The sequence below is a fragment of the Falco naumanni genome, chromosome 11 (assembly GCF_017639655.2).
Source record: "Falco naumanni isolate bFalNau1 chromosome 11, bFalNau1.pat, whole genome shotgun sequence".
In the NCBI taxonomy this organism is placed as follows: Eukaryota; Metazoa; Chordata; class Aves; order Falconiformes; family Falconidae; genus Falco; species Falco naumanni.
The window spans coordinates 10,272,327-10,285,857 of record NC_054064.1 but is presented as its reverse complement, the minus strand read 5'-3'; the positions used below and the strand labels follow the sequence as shown (position 1 = coordinate 10,285,857).

Sequence of the window (13,531 nt, the reverse complement as noted above, 5' to 3'; positions counted from 1 at the left end):
TTGCAGCAGGGGTCAGTCACTGGAGCCCTGCCGGCCGCTGCTGTGTCCCCTGCCTCACTGTGGGAGATGCTAGGATGTATGGGTTATTTAGAAACACATATGCACTCTAAACTTTCGAGGAAACTTTAGTAGATTCTAGGTGAAAGTTGAAGCTGTTCAAGCAAGAACTGTTAAAGTCCATACTTTAACCGGAATTAGTTTGTTTGGCCTTAGTCAGAGTGTAAGTCTGGTAAGTGCAGAAAAGGCCGCGCAGTCAATAATAACAACAGCTTCAGCCACGGCTGCTGAGCTGCGCCTCTTCCCAGCACATCGTTTTCTCTAGCATGGGTAGGGCGTGAGAGGGGGAGAATATCTATAAACTACGCAGTAAGAAAGATCTGGTGAAACAGGCTCCTGGCAGTTGATTTGTAGTAAAGAGTTATTCAATCGGATACTTACCTTATAAAAATCGATACCCTGCAGATAGCGTTCCTTATGCCATAACAGCATGGGTTTTACTTACTCTGGAAACTGCACTCTTTACTGGAAAGCCACTAAACATATGAGGATATACTGCCGGAAGATATGCATTTGCATCACTGCTTTCCTAGCTCTGTTTGGAAATCGGGTAAGCTGCTTGGAAAACGATGATGCTGAGCAGCTTTGTCCTTTTACACTTTTACCCATTTACATTATGCCAATGACTCAGATTGCCAATGTGCTAAAATTATTTTCAGGCTATAATTGAACCTTGGACCTCCCAGCAAGGCTGTTAGGCGTCAGTAGGTATATTCAGGTGATCTGTAACGTGCAACCATTTATTGGATGCTAAACCAGCCAAGAAGCCCTTCTCTTTCCTAATGACTGACACACGATGCCCCTTCCCTGTTTGGGCAACACCGTGTTCACAGCTTTGCTGGTAATATCTACCATTTGAACTGCTCCCCAGTCTGTGAATGTCTCCTGATGTGCTGTTGTGTGACCAGTCTGCCTGGGTTATCGGGGAAGGAGGGGCAGAAAATCGGCAGTTCCGACTCCAGATGGATGGCATTCCTTCCGAAGAGGCTGGTGATGCGCCAGAGGAAGGTGGAGGAGGAGCACAAAGGGGAAAGTATAACAAAACCAGTGATGACGGGCTTGAACCTTGAAGTCAATCAGCCTCTCCTTCCTGTATCTCAGGCCATGGGCCCCCATCAGCGCGTTTCTCTCCTCCCCATCACCCTCATCTAGCGTCTGCGCGACCACAGGGTAAGTTGGATCAGTGATCTGATCTCATGGAAAACAAATCCACCAAGAAAAGAAAAATTTCCTGCCCAACCAACTTGCTCATCCCGCTCTGCAGCAGCTGCACAGCTGCTGAATCAGATGCGAGGGCAGCGAGGGATGTGCAGCGACTGGGCAAGGGGAGGGAGTGGGGGAGCACAACTGTCCCGCTTCCCGGTAAAGCAGCTGCTGCTGGTACGTCATCCCAAAGCGTAACATGAAAACCATATCCTTGGTTTGTCTGAGCAAAATTCCCTGAATCCGTGCTGCTAGCAACTGCCAACAGAAAGCTCCCTGAGGAATGCTGCTGGTGTCCCAGCAAAGGCGTATCCTGTGCCTTGTCAGTCACCCGGTGTGGCAGGGACCAGGAAGGATGTGACCCAACAGCTGTCACCCAGCTGGCGATGTTGCTCAAGGTCCTTTGCTATGCATGTTAACAGCATGTTGAGATTTAAAAAAAGTTACCCAAATGTGGCTGCTTTTGGTAAACTGCTATTAAAATAACCTTATGCATCCATTTGTGGTTGTATCAGTTCTACAAGTGGCTTGTTCCAGGAAAGAGTAATTTGGGCCCCATTGAGTCCCACAGGCACAAGCTACGCTCTGTTGTCAGTAAAGCAGCAAAGCAGCTGCATTATTTCTGCCCTTGGGGAGTGCCAGCAGTGATGTTTCTTCCAGCTCCTCTTGATCTGAAGGGAAGAATATTTCCCATCTGCTGGCAATCTGCTAGCAGCTGCATCCACGCTTCCTCAGTGACATTTCTTCCACACTCCTCTATTGTTTGTGGCACTCAAGCTTCATGCAAACCCTGCAGCTGGCATGTTCTTTGCCTGTAAATAGTACTTTGTTCCCGTCGTGTTTGTTTTGTTTCTGGTGGCATTGATTCCCGGTCCTCCTGCTGTCACCGGCAGCACCTGCCTGAGCCCAGCGTTTCCCTCCCGGGGCAGCTGCGGGGCTGATGCTTCCCCAGCCTGCACTCGCTCACAGGAGCTGCTGCTGCCTTTGCACGTTATTTCCTAACTTGTTGCCTTATTAACGACTGCCATCATCATTAGTCACTTACTACTTCCTAGTGGAAAGTATGTTCAACACAGACTGCTCTCCAAGTCTGCACTGATTGTACCTGCTCACGTGCAAAGAGGGGATGACTTTCCCATCCGGAGGCTGCTGAAACCTTCTCTCGGTGGTGATTCATGGGGCTGAAGCAAATGCTTGGCACGTTTCTTCCCCTTGCTAGTGGCCAGCCATCCCGCCACAACGTCCTGCTTGGCCATGCTGCCAGCCACACGGCTGGCCTGACGGGAATGCTCTATCTTTAGGGAAGGTTCTCCCCATGCCAAGGATGCTCCTCTGCAGTCCCAGTACCCCTGCAGTTATGCTAGACTGCTGGGCTGGAGGCATACTGCGGTACGAGAAGCATACTGGTGATTGCTGGAGTGGTGTTTCAGAGAGACTCACCTACTCCAAGGTTTCTAGGGGCTACTTTTGGGAGCTGGCTATTACAAGCCAGTTATAGGCATACCCCCGTGCTTCGCTGCTTCACTTACACCACATTAGCTGAGATCTTCTGGACGCTGTAGATCGATGTAATTGCTCTGCACAAAGCTGAGGAGCTCTATTTCGTATTTGCTAATGTATCGTTCCACTCAACTAATTAGTGGTTTGGTTTGCCCATCCCTGCCACAGAGTGAGGCAGCGGTGATCAACCTGCTGATGGATGTAAAGCCCCTTGCTCGGAAGAGAAGGGCCACAGCTAGCCCCGGCTGAAGTGTTGGTGGCTAGCCAGGCAGTGCTGGTGGCTAGCCGGGCAGTGCCGGCACCTCACCAAGCTGACTCTCTTTCTGTAAACTCTTAGCATGGCAGAGGATACAAGTTCAGCATTGTACTGGGAATGTTTGACACCAGATCCAACACCTTGCTCAAAACTTAGATGGACACCATAAAACCCCAGACTTTGCTCAGCTAGGCTTTACGTAATAATTACTCCAGGTTAAATATGACAGGAACGCTGCCGGGCAGGTGCATTAGCAGGGATGCAGGGAACAGCCCAGCTGCTCAGTGCTCCTTTCCATACTAGACATTGTCATTAGTTTGTTGCCCTGATAAACGTTGGGTTTCTCTCATAACACAGAAGTTACTGAAAGAGAATAACTAACCGTTTTAGGGTGGCCAGTGGAGCTGATTAAAAAACATTTCTTCTGATTCCAGCCATAAAAAGGGACAGTAGTTAGGACTCACTTTCAGGAGGTTGCCCCACTATTAGCAGCCTTGAGAAAAAAATAGAAAGAGATTTGCTAAAGTTCTTGTGTGTGTGGTGTAGGCACCTTCTCCAGAAGTCACAGTGCACAAGCACGCCAAGACACAAGGGCCTTTTTGGTGTGCAAGGGCTGCTTGTTCTAGAGCACAGTGGCTTTTACACTGTTGTAATTTGTTGATTTTGTAAGGAAATGTACAAAAGGAGATGTGGTTTACATGTGTGTATGTGTTTCAGAACACCACACTTCATAAAAATTGTGTACTCTCATTTTCCTCAGAGCTAAACAGCTTCAAGAGGTTATTGTGCAAGCACAGCGTTGCAAGCTGTGGGGAAGAAACACCTGGATGGGGGGTGTGGGGGGGTGTGGGGGGCTGTGTGCGTATGAAAAGGAGAAGGAGGTCAGCTGGCAGGGAGGGCTGTGCTCTGCCTGCCTTTTCAGATGTTGTATCTAAACACTCAGCAAAAATGTTAATCTCCAGGGAGATGATGTCTCCTAGGTATTACATGTCCAAATTCCTCTGGTCTATTCTGGAGAGGAGCTGTCTAAGGCATGCCGTGAAGGTCTGTGCTTGGGGACCACTGCCAGCCTCGGGGGGGTCTCTGTGGCCTAGTGAAGCTCAGTTTAGCTGGGAGCTCTCCTAGGGACCCAGTTTTCAAAAAAGATGTGAAGGCTGATGCCAAGTACTGTTCTCACACCTGCATCCACCTCTTTCCAAATCTGCCTGCTGCTCCAGTGCTTAATTATCCCAGTCCGTGACATTGTTTTACAGCACCAGCCATCCTCCCAGGCAGCTCCAAGGCACAGAGCATGCTCAACCTAGCGAGAGACCACTGAGACCTCTGAACTTTTGGGAAATTGCTCTGGATAAAAGCTCTTGCCACACGGACTCTTCCAGGTGTTGGGAACATTTTCCTTGCCAAGGATTTGAGCTTCTCAGTGTTACTAAAGCACACATACAGTGGTTTTGGGGGTAACAAGCATTTTGACAGCAGCCTGCAGGTGTGATAGCGTCCATCAGGATTGGGAATCTTGGCTCAATGAACAATTAGCAAATGTTAATTGCAGGTAAATCAAGAGGGTGATGTAGTATATTGTTGCTTTAGTGCTAGCAAAAGGCACATCCATGGTTCCTGCCTTGCTGACTTACGGAAAGAGCTGTGTGGCTGCTGAGCTGACTCCTGGCTTATTGAGTTCCTCAAAATGACAGATTTGGCCCTAATTTGTACGCATATCTCTAGAGACGTAACCTAGTTGTCAGAATTCCAGATGAAAATTAATCTGGTCCCTTTGTGTTAGGCTAACCCAACCTCTTCCCACAGCCAGCTCTGTAGAACACCTTGGTTTTTCCTCTAAAAAGATGAAGCCAAGAGGCTTTATTGGGAAAAATTCTGCACACTTTCAGTAGCTACCTATGTGTTCACACAGGTATTAGCCTGTCGAAACAAGTGTGATCTCCATAGCATCATAAAAATGCAGCCAGTGGGATCACATAACTATGTCACTCCACCCTGCCCTCCATAAAGCTCTTGTGACTATCTGATCCTAGGGTCACGGCTGAGCTTTTCCTCAGCTTTCAACTGTGACCCATTTATGCCGCATATTTATCCAGCATTTTCATCTCAAAGGGCTTCTGCTGCTGAGTAAGCTGACCTCTCCTTTTGAAAACAGAAGGACCCTGCTCTGAAATCCTGCAGCCTGCAGGAAGGACAAGCGGCAAAAATGATGTTTCAGTCTGCCGATGGCACCAAAGGTGGCTGGGAGAGTCCTGATGTCCCTGACAGTCATTCCTCCCCTTGCTCGGACACCCGGTCCCAGCCCGCAGTGGGTATCAGGGAAAGTAAACAGTGGGAACCAACCACAGCCAAGTCAGGAGACAGCTCAACTTTGCAAACAGACGTACTCAGCCTGGGCGGACGCCAGGGAGGGCAGCCACACGCGACAGATCATCTCTCTGACGCAGTATGAAGCCTGCTGAGAGCGGGGGAAGCCTCCGGCATCTGCACATGCCACAGCTGAGATGGCCCTGGGGTGGTCGGAATAGCTCCCCCCCAGCGCCCCTTCGCCTCCTGAGCTCAGCCCCATCAGCTCCAGCTGGTCCCAGCCTGAGATCGGCTGTTAAAAGCAATAGCTGAAACAGGAGGGTGCTAGCACAGCCCCTCGCTGCCCCTCTGCAGCGCCTGCGCCCTGCCACGCTCCTCATTTCAATTTTCCTTGGACATCCCCAACGGCAAAGGAACACTCCGGCTCAATAAACAGCCCGCTCTGCTCCCGAGTGCCTTTTCCATATCGGACAGCTGACTTTATGAGCCCTATAAATACATAAGTACCGTGTCCCCTGAAAGCCCAGAGTCAGGCTCCCATCCAGGGAGCCACGGAGCTGCTCTCTGCTCTAAATCTGTAACGCAGAAACATAGCCTATTCCATGAGAACCCAGGTGGGAACACTGGCTGGGGAACATAAGTACTAATTTCTGTCAATTAGATTATCTTGAATGGAATATTTAATACTTTTAATGGAACCTCATTTAATTGCTGCTCACGGGTACTTTGTAGCTGTTGGAAACTCTGATCTAAAAGATTATTTTAATGAAAGATTGCCAAAGGACTCACATTTTAAACTCCTACGTAGGATAACAGCGGGACTGTTTTCCCTGGGCTGCCGTGCTGGCCAGCCCTGTCCCAGTTACGGCGCTCCGGGTGATGCCAGTGACCACACTTACAGAATGGTCTGAGGCTGATTGCTGAGGGTCTCCACTGCAAATCCGACTGCAGAGCCCCCTCAAAAATTCAGACTGTTTTGGGGTCATGAGCTTGTGGGCCCTATGGCTAGCACGGTAACCCTCAGAAAGGGGCTCCTTCATACTGGTGTTAGGGCCCTGAGGACAGGGGTGGCTTTAAGCACCCTCAGTAGCCCCAGCTGGTGCTGCCCCGTGGCCATGGCCCCGTTTCAGCTCAGCCTTGAGAGCCACATGTTTCCCCCGAGCTTTGCTGTAGGTGCAGCCTCTCTCTCCTGGATGGATCAGGCCCTGTGCTGCAGACAGATCTGTCACCAGCCCTGTCTCTGGGATGGACCCTGGGGTGATGAGGCGGCCTTGCTGCTAGCCCCGTCCCCATCTCCTGCTGCTGCCTGGCAGTTTGCTCCTGGCACATGTGAGCCAGTAGTGACACCAGCTATTGCTGTGCAGGTGGGATGAGGGGGAGCCATCGGTGATGTTTTGCCACCTGAAGGAAGATGAATACGGGATGCTATTCCAGGTTCCAACCGTTTTTTCCCCTCTTGAATCACAGTTAGTCAAATTAAAAAAAAAAAAAATCCATAAAGAGCCTAAAACTACTTCTAAAGGTCACTCTTCTGCTCCATGCAAGCTGCCAAGTTAAAAGTCTCATCCAAGAAAGCCTTCCACACACACATATACCCATGCCTATAAAGCCCTTTAAAACATCATTAGTGTCCCCTTCTCCAAATGGAAATTGGGAATTTTAAGTGGAAACACAGGTTTTATTTATACTCTTGGTACATTTTTCAGCCACAGTACATAAACATGAGGAGCAAGAGTGCTGCGTTGCCATTTATTTACCGAGTGGCACTGCTTTCCCATTCGCCTGGAGTGGTGAGTCAGCGTCACCGGTGAGCTTGCCCTGTTCTCAGAGGTCCTCTCCAGCCTTTGGGCCAGAGAGCACGTGCGAGAGCCAGCTGCTTTGGGTTGGATTTTAGGAGATTATACGTTGCCGCCTTGATAGCACAAAGGACTCTCCTTCAAATCGCCCTATGCTGCAGTGTCAGCACAAGTCCTTTAAAAAAACCCAAGCTGTTACCAGATCTAGACAGTTGAAACTCATGACCTAGTTTCTCAAAATCATGAGATTGGCTTAGAAAATTAGATATCTTTTTTTTTATAAGATTGCATATCCTTTGCATTAAGTTCTGGTTTGGAGAATTACTAGGGATACTCCAGTTGCAATTTGAAAATTTATTTTCTTCATAATCGTAAGGGTGAGAAATGTAATTTTTGTAATATTAAAGCAGGAGAATTGCTTGTCTGTAGCAGCTAAGAAAAGCACCAGTTACTGAGAGACTGTGGTCTGAAAACGGTGATACATGGCAAGTTAAAAGTTGCCTTTATTCCTGCTTTGCTGGTATTTTTCAGCAGTTCTAGCTCCTCAGACTCTACGTGCCACCATCAGTCGTGTTAGCAGTGCTGAAGTGGCAGGGAGTCTCCTGGGCTCAGCCAGGGCTCGCTGTGTGGCTGGAGGCTGCACCGGCAGAGCCGGGGGGCCCTTCTGCCCACTGCCCTCCGGAGAGGTCCTCTTCTCCCTGTCCTTAGCCTTCTGCAGCAAGTCCTTTCTCCAAAAAAGCTGAGCTTGTTTACAGACTTGTTCAGGACTCGTGCTCCTTTGCAGCTATGGTTCCTGGAACGCAGTTCCCCACTGGGGTCCCTCCTCTGGATTTGCCTGCTCAGGTGCCTGTCAGCAGGGATATGGGCTGGAGCAGCTTTATAACCCGATGGAAGCTAAGAAGAGGACTGTGCTCTGGCCAGCTGCTTAGCAGTGCCCTCACTGGAATCCCCCCCAGCTCTGCCGCCCTCCCTTCGCCGTTCCCCGACCGGTGTTTTGCCCAGTGGGATTGGGGTGGAGGGGCCAACTGGCTGGCCAGGCTGCAGAGGAACAAGCAGCTCATGATTTGTTCCCATTGGAAACTGATAGCACAGTTCCAATTTTAACTGCAGCTGTATGGCTGCCCATAGCATGGATCCATCATCTCTTAAAGCAATTGGTGGGTTTGCGTTTCTCCAGGAAATGTTCATAGCCATCTTTTGGGTTGCAGCATCCCCAACGTGCTTGTCGTACCCTTTTTAATGGTGGTTACCCCTGGGAGTTGGGAAAACAGGGCTTTTATCAAAAATGGGAAAAGCAACAATTGGAAGGAATGTTGTGTGCACAGATCAGCTGTATTTGACAAAAAGTAAGATTTATTTTTGTTTTCCCTGTAGATACACCAAACTGTTTTGCTGCAAAGCTTACCCCTAAAGCCAGGGCTCTCAGGTGCTGCAGAGGGGCCGTGCCAGGGAGCCAGCATGGCTTGGTCGGTTGGCTACCCCTGTGCCACGCTCAGTGGAAGCTATGGAACTGCCTGCACAGCCTTCCTGAAGACCAATGTTCACAGTTCAGATCTTAAAAATATACAAGAACAGCCCTCAGGCAGCGATGCCCTGCCTAACGGCCCCACCTAATTTCCCCTCTGAACTACATACTGCTCTATAAGTAGTTCTGGCACCTGCTGAAACTAGAAGTGTTGCTTTTCCCGAAACCAGACATTAGCAGTGGTTAATTACCACATTCCAAATTGGCACAGATTAAAGCTGCTTCACTGAAGCCAATGAAGCTTCATGGAATTATTCCTGCCCTGGCTCAGAGTCATTAATAGGTATGGTTCTGGCTATTTTTATGCTCTTCAAATTATTTTGTTAGATTACGAAAGCAATTATCAGCCCAAATCTTTTTCCTGACTGGAAAAAAAAAACTTTCTCCATTGCAGTAACTTATTGGGCTGAGTTTTTCTTGTGCTTATTTTAAGCAGACTTAACTGAGCAGCAGACTTTGCCGTGTGAGGGCTAGCTCTCACAGCCCCAGGAACAGGGCTGCAAGCAAAGCAGAGGCTGCATCAAATTTGTTTCTTTCCATGTGTAAAGGCAGCGTAATGGATATATGTTTTGTGTATGTATATATGCACACTACTATATATCCTGCAATATGCATATACATGCATGAAGTAGTTGCTTTTGAACAATTTTTGGATGTGTAACTGATGTCGAAAATCCTGTGGTGAGAATTTTCCTGATGCCTGGAGAAGCAGACCACTATAGAAGTGACTACTGGGGATATATGTGAACTAAGCAATTAAAGCTGTAACCTGAGGACTGGAGCCAAAAATATATGGAGCCAGGACATAAGCAGACCTAGAGTTCAGACAAGTCACAAAACTAACAGACTAGGGATCTTTTTCAGAAGTATTGGGTTTGGATGTTGTCAGAAAGAGTGACATAGAATAACGGCAACTAGTAACCTTCCCTCTAAGACATACTCGCCTAGCAGGGAGTCAAATACTTTTACGGTAACGTTACTTCTACTGACTCTGTACAGGTTTTACAGCCTGATGCCAAAGCCCTTCTAAACCCTTTTTCAAAGGGGAGGTTTTGAGCAGGAGCAACTGTGCTACTCATGTACTACTATTTGGAATAATGCCTGTATCCAAATAGCATCCTGTGACTTCCAGCAGCAATACTGTTGCTTTCTAGCTGATCTGTCATGTTAGCCATACATGTACCTTGCACTTGGAGACTTGTTCCATGGGGACATATTTAAGATGGAGCATGTGATTGAATAAGTATTTCCCTGTTAAGTTTCCAAGCTCTGAGGATTTGTTTGTTAAAAAAACAAAAACAATCCAGAAAAAAACCACTTGCCTGGTAGATTAAGAAGCAACAGCTTTAAAATTAGCTCTATTAAGATCACACCCGGGACGCAGTCCCAATGCTTGAGAGTTCAGTGCCAGACAGTATATATCTGTGTGTACAAAACAAGCAACAAAAGAAGCTCTGTATCAAAATTTTATTAAAAAACATTAAGAGACTTCACTGAAGCTTGCTGTCCTCAAGACAGAATTATGACATTATTGCAGCATTCAACACAATCATAATCCAAATATAAATATAATACTATACAGCTCCTGCTCGCCTTGGCCAAGTTCTGCCCTCAGTCTGGCCTTCTGCGGCCCCACTGACACAATCCAGCCCCGTGTATTTCAGTTGCAGAACAGAGCTGTCCCTTGTCACTTCACGCTGCGCAGCACTGTTACTGCCTGGAGGTCACTCAGAAACCCCCCCAACACATCTCTGCAACTAGAGGCAGTTTGCTGAACTAGTATGAACACACCAAGTGACTGACAAGAGCAACACCAGCTGATGTTTAGGAAAAATACATAACCAATTACTCAAGTTCCCAAAGGTGCACAACTGCAGAGCAGCTTCTGTTTACAAGGAGGCAGCTCCGCTCTGACCTGCTGCATCACCACCTCAGCCAGGACAGAAGGGCTTTTACACTGTATGGTTGGGTCTAATGCAGTTACCTTTCCCTGCAGCACTCACAGCACAGTGCTCTGCCAGCAGCTGGCTGGCACGCTCCTGCCACCACCTCTGAATGCCCTCCAACAGCACCACTCTTTGCCATCAGCATTGCACCAAAGTCAGCATTTGTCCTTGCACCATGGCAAACATACTGAGCACTGGGTATCTCAGTCTTTTAGGACAGGATGCTGCCATCAGCTGTGGCTTGCTTCCCCACTAGCCAAGAGGCTTCTTTGCGCTCTCCTCCATTGCTCATGTCCCCTGGACTGCTCTGGTGATGGGCGCCTTCTTGCACAACTGCTGATAGAACTCAGATTCCAAAAACCGTGGATATGAGTTATTCTCCATTAAGCTGTAAACTCTCTTCTGCGCTGCACTGAAGCAGGTATGCGTGGCTTCTTGAATATTCTGTGCAATCATGTTCTTTGTTTGGAAGTCTATGTTTATCTGAAATAATAAAAAAAAGACATTTACTTCTGAGAACTGAAGTCAAGTATAAGAAATCACAAAATTTCTGAAGAAGTGAAAAAAAGGTATGACCATATTACTCAGGGTCAAACGAATGAAGTTTCCTTTACAGAAATTTTTATACAAACCCCCAAATGATTCAGATACCATTTATCTCTCAGTGCTAAACTCAAATATGTTACAGGTGTTCAATGCGGTTGTTGACTTCCCCACTTAAGATAGAAACTCCCCAAAATACTGGTTGTGCCATTTTCCAGCTTGGTGAAAAGGCAGTTAGGGAGAGAGTTACATTCAGACACAGATACCGAGGTAGATACAGCGCAGTTTGGCACCTGTATCTTAAAGGGAGTTCAGAGAAACAAGTAAGAGCTGTAAGAACTTAGAACAGGGCACTCAATGCTTAAACAGGTTTTTCTTTACCTCTTTGGGAGCTTCCTTTTCAATGAAATCGTTGTAAATTTTTTTTGCCTTTGATGTCAGCTTCTGGGGTGACTTGGTTTTCTTGAAGTCCTCACAGGCCAGCCAGAACTCAATATTCTCTTCACAGAACTCGGACTTCAGAAAAGCTCGGAAAGCAGCAAGACCATCTACAGTAAGGAAAAAATACACCTCAATTAACTATTTCAAGAATCTTGAATTTACCACCCACTGGTTACATCTGTTTCTACCAAAACATTTTGCTGTAGTTCTGGGTCAGGCTCTTTCAGAGATATCATAGCAATAAAAGATATTTCCACAAATACGTATGCATGCAAATGAATGCTCTAACAGCTTGGCAGGCTTCACCCAGCTAGTAATTTTTTTTTAGGTAAGCACAAAAATGAAAGCCATCTCTAATCAATATGTTCCTTTTTGTGATGCCCACACATTATATTTAAAAACCTCTTCTTTCTAGATGTGCTCTCCTGTGTTAACCTTTACACTGGAGTAAATATTTGACTGTGCTACAAAACCTTTGGAATATTTTTTGCAATGGAAAGGATGACTCAAGCAAGTTCAAAGAGCAAACAGTAATATTTCTTAGTCTTTCTGCTCTGCTTTTGAGTGCTTTTCCTTGCAGAACTACAGTAAAACCCAGACAGCACTGAACTTCTGTGTTGCAGAATCCTTCCCAAGTTATTTGAATCCATTTCAATTTTGGTCTTGGTTGAGCAGTGAACAAATGCTCTTCTCACATTTGGCAAAGCTAAGTGGATAGGCACGATTTTAACTAGAAGGGTTACAAAAAGATGTACTACAATGAAGTATTCTTCATGTTTTAACATGTGTAATTTTTTTTAAAGAACACCTGTATGAATTTTGGCTTTAAACCATTTAAAGCATTTAACTTTCAAGACCAGAATCAAAGCTATTTAGATTAGAAAGATACAACACCAGCATGCAAGAAGCAATCTCTTGCATACAAACTTCACCAGCCCTTTGCTCTTAAATGCTACTTTTCAAAGACAAACTTACATTTGTTAGCAAGAAGTTCATCAAAGGCTTCTGACCACAGCTGGGCTTCTTCAGGGGAAGGTCTGCATGAAGAGATGGAGAACATTAGACTCCAGTGCTCAAGATTTACTGTTTTTGTAGAACACTCCAGTTATTTAAAGTTTCCCTCTCAACTTACCTGAAGTAAGTGCGATGGTTCCCCACTTTCTTTGATTTCATTTTAGAATTGGAGGAGTTCTGCAGGAAATAGCTCAGTCTTGTTTTCCAATCTTTAATTCTGGAAGAACAGAGACAAAGACACACGTTAAAAGCGCCAACTTGAAGAGCTTTGAGACACCGGCCCCGCCGCTGGCAAAGGCGGCGGCAGCTTCCCCGGCGCTGCTGCGCCAGCTCCGCACCCGCCGCCACCCGCAGCGCCCCGGCGCAGGGATCCCGGTCCCCCCGCTAGCCAGCGGCCAGCGTTAGCCAAGGTGCGGTGCGGCGCGGCCCGGCCCCTGCTCCCCGCCAGCCAGCCCCGGGGGACCCACATTGTCCGCTTCATCCTGCCCTTCTCCGCCTCCTCCGCCTCGCTGCGCCGCCGCCCGCCCCGCTCCATGCGCTGCCCGACAGCCCCGCCGGCCGCCGCCGCCCGCCTTATAGCGCCCGGGCCCCGCCCCGCCCGGCCCCGCCCCGCCCGGCCCCGCCCCGCCGGGCAGGTGCCGCCTTCCCCCGGCGTCATCGCTCGCTTTTCCTTTCTTTTTGTCTTTCCTTCCTTCGGTTTTTCCTTTCTCTTTGTCTTTCCTTTATTTTCTCTCTCTCCTCCTTTTTTCTTTATTTTTTCTTTTTCCTTCATTTTTTATTTTTTCCTTTTCTTTCATTCTTTTTTCTTCTTGGTTTTGTTATTCCCCTCACCCCCTTCTCAACTTGCCCTTGCTAGTGCCTTCTTAGAAAGCTTTTACCCGATGGCAAGAATATCCCTCTCATTTTTCCTTTCTTTTCGTTTTTCCTTTCGTTTTGTTTTTCCTTT

General features: G+C 47.5%; 1 protein-coding gene across 1 annotated transcript; it reads right to left on the bottom strand.

The window, feature by feature from the left end:
- Positions 1 to 10,094: 10,094 nt before the first annotated feature.
- Positions 10,095 to 13,134, bottom strand: RGS2 (regulator of G protein signaling 2). Its single transcript, XM_040611078.1, has 5 exons — positions 13,053 to 13,134; positions 12,704 to 12,802; positions 12,547 to 12,608; positions 11,512 to 11,678; positions 10,095 to 11,070 (listed from the first exon to the last, which is right to left on the bottom strand). Exons 1-5 carry the CDS (start codon positions 13,118 to 13,120, stop codon positions 10,876 to 10,878), a joined length of 591 nt encoding a protein of 196 aa, XP_040467012.1. The 5' UTR covers positions 13,121 to 13,134; the 3' UTR covers positions 10,095 to 10,875.
- Positions 13,135 to 13,531: the final 397 nt, after the last annotated feature.

Bases quoted from the DNA above. Each gene is read 5' to 3' on its own strand.
- RGS2 (XM_040611078.1), bottom strand. From the start codon at position 13,120: ATGGAGCGGGGCGGGCGGCGGCGCAGCGAGGCGGAGGAGGCGGAGAAG. The intron at 12,609-12,703 runs GTAAGTTGAGAG...CTCTTCATGCAG, and splicing joins AACCATCGCACTTACTTCAG to ACCTTCCCCTGAAGAAGCCC. The intron at 11,679-12,546 runs GTAAGTTTGTCT...TCCTTACTGTAG, and splicing joins TGAACTTCTTGCTAACAAAT to ATGGTCTTGCTGCTTTCCGA.